A 12952-nucleotide genomic window follows, 5' to 3' on the forward strand; every position below is an offset into this window, starting at 1 on the left:
CTGCAGACCTCTGCTGCAAGTTACCTCTAAAAATATGGCTTTGCTTATTCAAAGACTGATTTTTTGACAAGAATTTTAAAAACACAACATAAAAACACCTTCTACACATCTACCACTGAATCACCATCTGCTACAACCAAATATCTGATTGGTGTTTTCAATTAAAAAAACACTACACTACCTAGACCTTCCCACAAATTTGATGCATGAGCTTCCTTTTCGCATCTCCCTCGTTCCCCGTACCTTTACTCTGATTGGTTACAGCAGGGACATGTCTATTTTATTTCTGGTTAATCTGATTAAGTAAGAACCCGGGATTGTGATGTCAATGCATTAGAAGAAGGAAGTAATTCTTCCTGTAGGAAGGATGGCAGTTGTGACCTTTCAGAAGCAGGTCATGATCTGACTGCAAGATGAAAGTAGAGCAAGACAAACTGCAGGAAGAATAACCAACTCATTTTCTGATAGCATAATTCAAGTAAGATCATGGCGCATGGACTGCAGGTAAGAAAGCACAATGCACTCATATTTGGTTATTGAATCGAAGGGAGCTTTGGGTGTGGGGAAAGAGGTTATCTTCAGCAAAAGTAGTAGAACATTCAAAATACCGACTAATGAAAGGCCTCGTTTCTTACATTTACTCAGGAGAAAAACTGGCTTTCAGAACAGAGGCATCTTAATAGACTCAATACTTTATAAACTTACAGCATGATTTATTTGACTTTAATATAACTCTATTAATATTCTTTCATTCTGTGCTGATGAAACAATACTTATTTATGAATCTCTTTACAATACAAAATTGTTGTAGTTCATTTTGTTGCTTTTTCACCCTTAAACTCAGAAACCTACATCAGTAAATGAGCAACAGATGAGATTGGATCTAAATTAAACAAATAATTCCTCAAGTTATAAGCTCATTATTTAAAAATTTAATGACTTTGTGTGATAGTTTAGTAGATTGCTTTATTATAATGTGATGCTGCTATATTATTTAGCATGTGCCACAATACAAATGCTTTTATGAGCCTGTAAGGTACATGCAGCATGTTGCTATGGTGATGTGGTGCTCGAACTGATGCAATACTTAAGGTTGTGTTCATGAACCTTTCAGCAGACCTTAAAAATGCTTCTCACATAGTAGCAAAGAAAGATATTAATGTAGTAGGCGCTGTTTGCACAGAAATCTCAACGAGCATAATTGTTAACCAAATAAAAGGTACTAAACTGCACCACTGCAGTAGCTATAAGCAGTAATCACTATGAACACCTTATGCTTCAATATTAGCTTGATTCAATAGTTACATTAACACAGTTAAAGCGTGTCCCTCACTTGCGCTGAACTGGTTGTGGTGCCTCCCATCAAATGCAGCAGGGAGGTAAATTCATTGGCAGCAAGGCTGAACTTGCACTCACTGTGCTGATGAAAGCCCAATTTATAACTGCAAAAGCAAATTTTAAGGCTGAAACCCATTAAATATGGCAATGACTATCATGACTGGGCAAAAGAAAAACTGCTCAAATTGCACGTAGTGTAGTCATTGCATTTAAGCTGCAGTTATGCAGAGTGCAATAGAGATGGGGATTTGGAAAAAATAAAAGGCACTTATAAAACTGTTTATCATTTCAGTGACTATCCTTAAAGGTGCTTTTTCTGTATTCCAAATGAAAATTAAGCTTCTGTGCTCCAGTAGTCTCAAATAAACACTCTTTTGAATTTGACCAATGCTTCTAATTATACTCTATTGTCAGTGCTTCCTGTTGACAGTATCCCACTCCCTGCATGTGTGTTCGTCTGTCACCACTAGCAACCTCACACAGGCAGAAACGAGCCCATTTCAAACTGGCCAGCTGGGTTAATGTAACACTCAAACAGCAGTTAGCAGTTCTGCACTGCATTCAACCTGCTCATGGATGCTACTGCCTAGCCTGATCTACAGCTGATTCCAGGGTAACTCCCAGCACCTCTTCCAAGATTAATAAAGCACAAACAAACTGAATTTAAAAACAATCCTTCACTAAGCTTTCGCTTCACTGACTTCGGCCACAAAGAAAACAGTAACCAAACCAGCCAAAAGAGTAGTGCTGCCACCATAACCAGGGCTCAACTGCAAGGCTACTCAGCAAGTCTAACTTGGAACATCAAGGCCTCTCAATTTTGAGTACTTGCAGAATACAGTTCAGATTCTATATATGTTGCTTTGTACTGTGATAATCTGTTATTTGAAATTCTTGTTAACACCTGTGTCTGTAGTTTTATCTTTAAATGAAGTCAGCTATTTATGGTAAATTTAAAATAAATAGCAGTAATTGTGTTGTTTGGGGTTTTTTAATGACTTGATGGATGAGAACTTCTTTTATAAAGATTGGGGCAAAGTAGTTATCTATCCTTTTGCATCTCTGACAAGGACACTGGCTCCTGAACCATCAGACAGATTAAATTGTTCTATCAGAAAGTTCCAAAACTCTCAGATATATTTTTATTTGGACACATTATTGAGGGATGGGCAGAGGAGTCTTTCTCCACATTATCAGAGACTGGAAGGTTTTTTCATGCATGGCTCTGTCTATGAGAGCTATTTCCCTTTCCCTTGCAGATAAGAGATGAAGAAAGCGGCTACAACAAAAACCTATTTTGTATTCCTAAGCATTATGAAGAAGATTTAGAAAGAGTTTTCATTCCTCATGGACTCATCCTGGACAGGTATGAGGGTAAACAACAAAGAGCAGCGATAGTGATGCTAATTAAGCATTTCCCACCAAATGAAGAGACTGAGGCCCTGGCCCGCTTAGCCCACAGGAAACATGGAAACTCTGCAGCTGTAACACTTCTGTTCTGGAGCTCTATACAAGACGAGATTTATGGAGAGGATTCCTCCCAATTATCTCAAATATCTTTAAACTCTCCTACTCTGCACTGTTTAAATACATGGATTAAATCACCAGTATGCCAAGTGGAGAATTTTAACTTGAACATTGCTTAATACATAGAAAACAAATATGATAAACAAAACGCTTTACAGTATTTGTGGTTTGTTTGGTTTTGTTTGTTTGTTTTTTCTTTCCAGGACAGAACGTTTGGCTAGAGATATCATGCAAGATATGGGAAGCCACCACATCGTTGCACTCTGTGTCCTTAAAGGAGGCTACAAATTCTTTGCTGATCTGCTGGACCATATAAAAGCACTAAATCAAAATGGTGATAAATCTGTGCCTATTACTGTGGATTTTGTTAGAATAAAAAGCTACTGTGTAAGTAACTTCCTTTTCTTTGGGAAATGGACTTTCCTCATAGATTGATATTTTGAATACTGGCAGCTTACATGAAAACTCCACAAAAATCAAGTTTATGCATATATCCTGTTCAAAGCAACTCAATTTATTACATATTGAAAAGCAACTGATGTACCGATCTGCCCCAATGATCAGACAGATATTGCATATTCACTGGAATTAACATATAGCAGGACACCTGATAAAGCCAGGCGCAGGTCTCCAATGTCCTCTTCTCCAGCCCAAAGCTTCCACACAGGTTTTACTGTCTTTACCATGGCACCCTTTGGTGGGAGGGACTATGGAGAGGAGCTTAGCATCAGAGACTTGCTCATTGTCTCTCTCTACATTATTTTTTTAATTCCTTTAGCTAATATTGGAGAGATTTGTTTTCATAATCTATGTGTTGGGAAACAGGTATCTCGTGCCTGAAACACTCACAGTTGGCCTGAGACAAATACTGTAAAGCACTTACTTGTGCTATATTTTTGTGTTTTAACTTCTCCCCTCTTTGAAGGCTGGAGCTCTGTGCATTGATCAATATTTACCCCATACTAAATACAACTATTTACAATATCCTATAATTTTTTAGTGGAGTTCTGAATCAAATATCTAGTAGCAAAAATAGCTGAAAGCACTGGTGTCTGTTCCATGAATAAGGATGTACTCTCGTTCCACACAAAGATCTGTTTGCACTGATACTTAACTCTCTCCTCTTGCTTTCAGCTACTTAAAAGCTGTTTTACTGAAGCAGCGCTGTGTAAAATTGTGTCATTTGACAGACGAAAAGCAAAAGCAGCACACCATTCACACACACACAAGATAACACTTCTGAGCATGTTTTACGTGACTTCCCTCTTCTTTCTCATTCTAGAATGATTCACCGACAGAAAAAATCAGTATTGTTGGTGAGGAACTGTCTACACTAAATGGGAAGGTATGAATTAGCATCTTCAGCTTTTAAGGGGAAAGAACAGTTTGTGTGTATCTTCCAGGAAGTCCAGCTTTATTAAGATTTTGATACTACATATTCACAGCCACTTCATACTGATTTAAAATGCCATGCTTTGAAACAGTGAGTAATTCCCACAGATCTCAGTGGAAACTTGAAGCGATCAGTACTGAATGCTTCTAAAGATCCTACTCCACATTTTATCCCACAGCCCCCAGAAACGAACCATCTTAAACGGACTCATGCAGTATGGTTCTAGATTGCTATTCCTATACACAGAATACTACATAAAACCTGACATATGTGGCTTTCTAGTAGTATTTTATGCTTCCGTAAATACTTACAGAAGGACTCTTGAGAAAGCACTAAAATAATATAAGTAGTTAAGTGACAAGCTCCTTTGAAAATCAATTGCAACTTACAAGTAACTCATGTTTGTAGTACAAACTTTTCCAGGCTGTATAATTCACTGAATGTTGTCATGTAAATATTTCCTTCTCTTTTTCTCCCTACATGATCTTTTCCAGAACGTGTTAGTAGTAGAGGTAAGTAAAGACTGGAGTGTGGAGGGAGGGAACAACATGGACTTTTTTCTCCCACATATTGCATATGCACTGACAGTCTGTTTTTTCTTTCAGACTCAGAGGTTAATTTATTTTCTATCTCTTTCAGGACATTATTGAGACTGGTAGAACAATGAAAGCGCTGCTTTCAAAACTAAAAGACAACGAACCAAAGATGGTAAAAGTCGTAAGGTATAATGATATGGCCACTTACTAATGTATTGTAATGAGAAGGTATAGCAAAATCATTTAGGTGAATAGTCAGTGTACGCTGGTGGGTGTTTGGTTTTGTTTAGTTTGAAGTTTTGGGGAAGAGGAAGGAAAAGCAGGAAGCAACCCCCACCCAGCTGCTGAAAAACTGAGTATTTACTAAACTGGGAAATTTACATACGCACTACCACCTTCATTGTTAAACGAATAACAAGGCTCCCTAGCTCTCTTTGCATAGTCCATCAAGTCTGGATTCCCTGTTTTTTTACCTCCTTATGTCTGAAAGAAATTCAGCTCTTTCCATAGGTTTCCTAACACCTTCTCAGTTGCCTCAATACTTGAATCACAACACTTCAAATTTTTCTTAATATCCTCAGTCATACAGGTTTTCAGAATCTAAGAGTTTGTCAGCACTTGCAAGATGACTTCAAGTGCCATTCTATTCTAGATCTGCTTTTAGATGACCTGGAAAATGGTTTTTGGGGGAATATTCCTGTCTCTGTCAAGTAACCACAATGCTTTAAGAAAACACTTCTTGTTTTATATATTAGTTATGGTCCTCCCAGTGACTGTCCAGAAGCTTCTCAGTTTCTTCAGAAATGCACAGGGAAAGCAAGAATGGATATCACTTTGTGGAAGAAATTGTAGTGCCATTGCACAGCTCGTCCTCTTCTCCCTCCCTCCCCGTTAAAATCTTTACATGACACTTGAACTTGCTTACTTGTCCATGCTGTTCTAGTTTGTAGATACATTGCTACATGAAAAGATAACGATTTGGGATACAGAACTGAAGAGAACTAAACATAAAAAAGTAAAGTCACTTGGACCTTTAGAATGAACCTAGATCGGAGCTTTTGTTTCTTCCTCAATTATAAGGCTGACCACTATTCCTTTCTGTCACAATAATCTTGTTTTCATTTAACCGCATGATTGTAGAAGCTTGTGGGCAGGGGCAGGAGAAGTATGCAGCTTAGAGCAAGACATATTTTAAAAAACCATAACCTTCTCTGCTCTGTCGTACAGCCTGCTTGTTAAAAGGACAGGTCAAAGTCCAGGTTACAGACCAGACTGTAAGTATTGAGCTTTTCTGGTTGTCCAATATATGATCTCATAGCTTCACTTAACGTAGTAAGTCTGAAAACTGGCATGTGTGTTTCAGTAAGGCCAAGAGAAATGGGGATAAAATACATTGAAAAATGTAAGCTGATGACCAGCTATACCATGCTGAAACCTCATGACCACCTTCTTTTTTTCTCCCAGTCAGTCTGAGTGAAGGTTTGGCTATTTGTCACCAAATACCCGAAACAGAATCGAACCTTACCTTCGTGTTGTTTGGCTTTGACCCTAAAAGGCATTTGTTTTGACTCTGCTTTAAACTTGCCTTGTTTTCAGACTGAAAATCCCTACTGAGTTACAGTGCATCTACTTTCACACAAGTAAAATCTCACTCCCTGTCTCCCTCTCCCAGGACTACCTCATAAGTAGGTTTTAAATAATTATTTAGTTCTTAAAACGCATTTTCTTATGTTAATTGTATTACTAACTGATGGGGATTGTATAGATTATAACCATCGTCATCAGTTTACGGCTCTGATTGTTAAAGCAGCATGCTAAGTACCTTGAAAGCAAGATCATGTATTTGTTAGGTATTACTCTTAAACAGCTGAAGCAAGTGTTCAATACAAACTGTGTGCTTAAAAGCTATTTACAGCCTCCAAGTATAAAAACAATTGTATCTTGTTACAGATATAGGCTTTGAAATTCCAGATAAATTTGTGGTTGGATATGCTCTTGATTATAATGAATACTTCAGAGATCTGAACGTAAGTACATACACGTGTGCCTCAACTGTTACACATGACTGTTACCACAGGTAACCACCAAGAATATTATCTTGCACGAGGAGCTTCTCAACAATTAACTTCAAATCTGACTAAAAACCTCCATTAAAAAGGCAAAAGCATTATTAATGTGTCAAGCTGATAAATCAATATAAACACATAAGAGTTTGTTTATTCCTTACCTTTTAATGAATCTGCTCCACAAGTCTGGTGGCCCAGCCGTGTGGTCCGATATTCTGCATCCTGCAGGATGGCTGCAGCACAGTCTGCTGGTCCTCCCTGAAAATAAAGCAACTTGTAATTAGGCTTTACTTTGATGTTTGTCTTAGTGAAATCCTGTGTTGCTCTTTCCTAGCCAACTCTTTAGGATGTCTGCACGTGAAGGTTCCTTCTACACTGTATAACATCTCCATCAAGATCTTTTTCCCTCTGTTCCATTACAGTCTCCTTAGACTGCACTGAGTAGTAGACTTGGACACAACAAACCTGATAGAACGAGCTGTTCTATTCTTCCTTAGCTTTTAAAAGTCCTTTCTTAAATCTGATCAAGTGGGAAAGTTTTTCACTTGAAAGTCAACCCAGTCCTGTTAAAGACACATATTGGATTTGTGCTGTTGCAAAGCAATATGAAGGATACAATAATTGAATAATGGAATAAACCTGACCTCTTCAGAATATACAAATCTGTAAATTACAGATGAGCCTGGAAGCAATATTATCACCCCAATTTTACTGCAAGTAGTAAGCTTGCAATCAAACTCACAAAGACTACTGCTCTGGTGTGTTTTCCTTACAATGCTAGGAATAAGACTGAATGTTTTTTTGCATTTTCTTTGAAGGTAAAGATTGACTAAAGTTGTATTTTTGGTTTGTTTGGTTTTTTTTAGCACATCTGCATTCTGAAAGAGAAAGCCAAAGAGAAATATAGGATCTGACACCGGTCTCCTGGAACAACAGTTCAGCGGCACATACAGCTGTGTAGACAAACAATAAGTCATCTAGCGATTGTGCTTTTTTCACTGAAAAACAACATTTTCTAAATTTACTAATCGATATATGTTTTCTGATAAAGATTATTAAAAACAGCTTAAAGGTGTTCAAGCTTCAGTGAAACCTGAACAGAATACTGGCCATAAAATGTGCATAATATTCCGCTGGAATCACAGGGGACACAGCTCAGACATGTACATGTGCACATAATTACATTTTGGTTTTAATTTACTACCTGAAGTAATACATTATGCACATTGTACATGAACTGCATTTACTTTTACAGGTGAGCTTGTGTTTGTAAATATATACATGTACAATACAAATAGGCTGAAGAAACATTGAAGGACTTGGGGTTAATTAATTCAACGGTACAAAGTCCATACTGCGTGGAAAACACATTTGGTTCTTCAGCTTAACACAATGTAAAGAAACAAACAAATAAAAAGTAAACATTAAGGTAACTACACTGGGTAGTTCTTACACATTCCATGTAACTTAGGGTGTTGTGTCTTGCTTTCTGAGGGACCACGTGTTGACTACAGCAATGTTATGCTACAGACTGGATGATAAACTATGGTGGGAAATTACTTCTGCGACCTCAGTGTCCCTGAAGAGAACTGGGAGCTGGATTTCACTGCCCAGCACCAGCACCAGTACCAGTCTGCAGGCAGCCCCTGACACCTCAGCTTTCTACCTGTGCTGTGTGACTAAAGCTCTTAGACCTTGTCAATTTCCTCTTGTTGTGCACTAAGCTAGGGCTGTGTCCACGGCGGGGGGGAGGTGATGTCCTTTAGCTTCCAGGAGCTGTGCCCCGCCGCGTTACCCGTCCCTTACAGCGGAGAGATGCGGACGGCAGCGCCCGTACCTACCGCAGCGCCGCCTCTGCCCCTCTGAGGGCGAGGCCAAACCGCCCCGCGGGTTCCGCTTCTCCCGGCTGGGGGCAGAAGCGAGTGGCAGCAGCGGGCGCAGGGCAGGGCAGGGCAGGGCAGGGCAGGGCAGGGCAGGGCAGGCTGGGGCACTGGCCGCTGTCGCCGCTGTCGCCGCCCTCCCGCCCCGCCCTTCGCCTCAGCGCCCGCCCCGCAGCGCGACACACGTGCCCGGCGGCGGGAACGCCGCGCGCAGCCGCCGCGTGACCCGCCCCCCGCGTGACCCGCCCCCCGCGTGACCCGCCCCCCGCGTGACCCGCCCCCCGCGTGACCCGCCCCCCGCGTGACCCGCCCCCCGCGTGACCCGCCCCCCGCGTGACCCGCCCCCCGCGTGACCCGCCCGGCGCCAAACAGAAGGCGGAGCCCGAGGAGATCTCGCGTGTTGATTGGAGGCCTCGGCCGTCGGTCACAGGGGAGGCGGGAAGCGACGGGGAAAGTCCTCTGTCGGGTCGGGGTGCTCGCAATGGCGGCTGCGGAGCAGGAGGCCGAGCTGCAAAGGTAAAGTCGGCCCCAGCCCTTCCTCCGCCGCTTGTGGCTGCAGCCCCGCCCGCAGCGGCACCCGCCGCCCGGTGCGGGGAAAACCCGGAAGGGAGGCGGCAGAGAGGAGAGACCTTCCCGGGCCGTGCGGGAGGGACGGCGGTGCCTGCAGTGCCCCCTGCCGGCCGGGCGCGGGCCGAGGGGCGGCCGAGTCCCCCGCTCGGTGCAGCTCGGGAAAAACGCCCCCGCGTTCCCTCTGCTCCATTCCCTCTGCTCCGTTCCCTCTGCTCCAGGACGCGCGTACAGGAGCGGGCCCGGCTGCGCCTGCGGGACTTCGATGTCGGCGGCAGATTCTCGCACTTGCCGCTGCCCAAAGCCTCCGTGCTGCTGCCGCTGCTGGTGCGGGGCGGGACGCTGCACCTGCTGCTCACCGTGCGCTCCATGCAGGTAGGTGGCGGGGCCACCCCCGCACGGCCCGGCCCGAGCGGCCGAGCGAGGCCCCGGCGCGATCGCTGCCGTGCAGCCCCGGCCTGGACGTGCGCTCTGGGGCCGCTGCGGGCGGGTGTGTTCGTACACCCGTGGTTCTGCTATTTGCTTGCCAGAAAAAGGCCGGATACCCAGAAACCTGGGGCAGAAAAGGAAGATTTCCAGATCAGGAAATCTGGAATGTTTAGTATGACTTTAATAATAAAACTGACAATGCAGTGGCTTCGACCTGTATTTAATGCTACTCTGTTTCATACATAAAAGGCAACAACCGAAGCCCCCAGAACTGTTCTGACAGCATTTGTTCGTGTTTTCCCCCCTCACAACTTGTTATATTTACCAGTAGTCTCCTTTAAATTGTAGCTGAGAAGATCACCAGGGGAAGTGTGTTTTCCAGGAGGTAAAAGTGAAGCAACTGATAAAGATGAAATTGATACCGCTCTCCGAGAAGCTAAAGAAGAAGTGGGACTCCAGCCAGAGAAGGTGGAAGTCATCTGCAGGCTTGTGCCTGGAATTGATAAAGTAAGCAACAAACTGAGCATGCCATTAGGAAATAAGCTTGGGTTCTTTTCTTCTGTAAAGTTGATAATGACCTTTTCAAACCTTTAAATAACCACCGCTTGTTGACGTGCACAGCCTGTGTTGCCACAGAGCAGAGGGAAGAGATTCTTGCGCTGTGCTGGGTATTTGCGATACCGTGTTTGGTGTGATGTGTCAGTTATGGACACGCTGGTGAGTTTAGCAGAGAGCCACGAAGGTAGGATGGGGCTGGAGCGCACAGAAGTGGCTGAGAGAAGTGTGTTTGCTCAGCCTACAGAAGAGAGAGCTTGCAGGGCATGTAGTCGTGCTCTTTTAGTACCTCCTGGGTGGTTACAGAGAACGTGATACAAGCAGCAACAAATGAGATGCAAGGAAAATACTCCTCCTCGTGAGGTTAGCCAGACACTGGAACAGATTTTGCTGACAGGCTGTATGGTCTCCCTCTTTGGAGACAGGCAGAACTCATGCAGACGAGTCCCTCAGCAGCCTGGTGTAACCTCAGAGGTTTTCTTGCTCAATGCCCTGCTCAGAGCAGGGTTATTTCGGGCGGAAAGGGGAGATTATGTGGACTGTGGTTCTGTATGGAACTCCAGCAAGGAGACTTTTCTTCTAGAGGTGTCTTTGGAGTCTAAGTCACTGTTTGTAAATTAACAGGTTGCCAATTTGAATAACAACATCCAGTGTCACATAGGAACAGTGTGTTCACTGTGCAGAGGGGTTATTTTTTCAAAAGACTTTTCAGATAAGTTTCTTTTTCTTTTATGTCTGCTGTTTGTGTTTGTACATTAGCTGCTTTCTGTTAGTAATATCGTCCCTGCATTAAAAGCAAAAGAACTAGTTTTAAAATTGTATTGCAAAATGCATTTATAACTCCTTAATTTATAATTTCTGTACAGAGAACATTAAAGCCACATACTTCAGAGGATATATGTAAAAAGGATCTAGTTTTTATAACTCTCTTCAGTGTTTTCCAGCAAGTTGCCTCAGTCAATAGAAAAGATCATGTGGGTTTGGGCCACAAAAGTTTTACCTGTCAGTCTCTACCTTGTCTTCTTTATAGGAAAATATTTCTGTATCCTAGGAAAATAAATACAGATACATGATAAAGCATAGGGGATTTGGAAAATTTGAATTAAAATCAGAACTCACCCAAACAAATAAGGAAGACTTGTGAGAGAGCATGCATGATTATTTTTGTGGCACACTAACAAACCTTTTAAACTGCTGTGTGACTGTACAGGATGAACAGAGTACGAGTAAAATCATGTTTAACAAATACAAAGAGAAAATCTAAAATTGATTAAAGCATATTTAAAATCCAATATAAGTATCTTGCCATTAGAGGGACCGAATTGTATTACAGTTAAGAGTATTTCAGAAGTTTCTTATACTAATTTTGTAACATCTGATTTTTTTTTTTTTAAATAAAGAACATTCTTTACTTGGTACAAACTTAGTGTTTCGTTTTCTTTGTTTCTTTTTCCTTTTAGATGAATCACTTGGTAACACCAGTTGTGGGATTCATAGAGGATACATTCCAGGCTGCTCCTAATCCAGATGAAGTGAGCCATGTTTTTGTCGTGCCACTGGAGTACTTTATCAAGCCCTTACATTACAATACGTTGCCCTATAAGACCTCATCTGGCTGCATAGGCAGGATGCACTGCTTTACATATGAGGACCAGGAACATAAAATGTCATTTAGGATATGGGGACTTACTGCACACTTTGCTGTATTTCTTGCTCTTGTAATTTTTGGAAAGAGACCTACCTTTGAAGTTGATTATGATCTTGACAACTTAATTTCATCTGCTGAGAATAACTTCATGAATTTATATGCATCTGTACGTGAAAGAAAGAAGAGTAATCTATGACAAACTGGCCTGGCAATTAATTTTATAGTGGAGGAGGAAAAAGGGTTTTGTTTATTCCTTCTGTGTGTGTTATTTGATGGAATTTCACACTTGTATTCTTCTGATTTGGGAACTTGTCAAAATTTATTTTAAAATAATAATATTTTTAAGTTGACAAGCCCAAACTAGATTAATCTAGTTTTCAACTTATTTTAGAGCTGCCAAAAGGACACGGTATTTTTGATGGACTAATATACAGATTTGGAAAATCTCTTCCAGTTTCTGCCTTTGTTTTGTGTGATCTAAGATGCTTTCTGTGGTTTGCCACCTAAGCAATAAGATAATACTATTTTATCCACTTTGTGTCTGTTTGGATTAGAATATGAAAACTTGCAGGGGTCTGTCTCTTCCTGTGCGCCATACTGCGTATGGACAACACCATACATACAGTCTTGCACAATAAAAATATAAAAGGTTGCAAGTGTGTTCACAGTCTTGTTCTGGTTGGGCTTGTGGAGGGAAGAGGGAGGTTTCATTGCTCAGTTTAACATTTATCATACAGAAATTCTGTAGGCTATGGAAAACTTAGTAAACTTTGTTCCTCAGCATCTCGTTCACATCATTCTGCTCCTAGAGGGAGTCATTTTAAGGAAAGAAAAGTGGAGTTGACTGTTCATGAGCATTAAAATCTGTAGTTGAACTGTTACCAGCCAACCTGGTGGGTTTTGTGCTGTGAATCCTTGTTTCCTCAGTTCTGGGCAACTAGCAGCTTATTCATAGTGGTCGTGATCTTATTGCCAAGTGGTTATGTTTTTAAAAGCACAATCGACTTAGGCTG

At 41.7% G+C, this 12952-nt stretch overlaps 2 protein-coding genes across 2 annotated transcripts; both read left to right on the forward strand.

The window, feature by feature from the left end:
- Positions 1–486: 486 nt before the first annotated feature.
- Positions 487–7774, forward strand: LOC308044795 (hypoxanthine-guanine phosphoribosyltransferase-like; the record flags this gene model as incomplete). Its single annotated transcript, XM_080351665.1, has 9 exons — positions 487–504; positions 2598–2704; positions 3069–3252; positions 4148–4210; positions 4753–4770; positions 4898–4980; positions 6022–6068; positions 6745–6821; positions 7727–7774. The coding sequence occupies 9 exons, from the start codon at positions 487–489 to the stop codon at positions 7772–7774; spliced, it is 645 nt and encodes a 214-aa protein (XP_080207791.1).
- Positions 7775–9158: 1384 nt separating this feature from the next.
- On the forward strand, positions 9159–12591 carry NUDT7 (nudix hydrolase 7). Its single transcript, XM_080352227.1, has 4 exons — positions 9159–9256; positions 9529–9682; positions 10085–10243; positions 11752–12591. The coding sequence occupies exons 1-4, from the start codon at positions 9222–9224 to the stop codon at positions 12133–12135; spliced, it is 732 nt and encodes a 243-aa protein (XP_080208353.1). The 5' UTR covers positions 9159–9221; the 3' UTR covers positions 12136–12591.
- Positions 12592–12952: the final 361 nt, after the last annotated feature.

Source organism: Nesoenas mayeri (genome assembly GCF_963082525.1).
Source record: "Nesoenas mayeri genome assembly, chromosome: 12".
In the NCBI taxonomy this organism is placed as follows: domain Eukaryota; kingdom Metazoa; phylum Chordata; class Aves; order Columbiformes; family Columbidae; genus Nesoenas; species Nesoenas mayeri.

What these genes read in the sequence shown, in the direction of transcription:
- NUDT7 (XM_080352227.1), top strand. Translation starts at nt 9,222, where the DNA reads ATGGCGGCTGCGGAGCAGGAGGCCGAGCTGCAAAG. An exon ending in CAGGAGGCCGAGCTGCAAAG is followed by an intron (nt 9,257 to 9,528) that starts GTAAAGTCGGCC and finishes CCTCTGCTCCAG; the next exon opens with GACGCGCGTACAGGAGCGGG. An exon ending in TCACCGTGCGCTCCATGCAG is followed by an intron (nt 9,683 to 10,084) that starts GTAGGTGGCGGG and finishes TTTAAATTGTAG; the next exon opens with CTGAGAAGATCACCAGGGGA.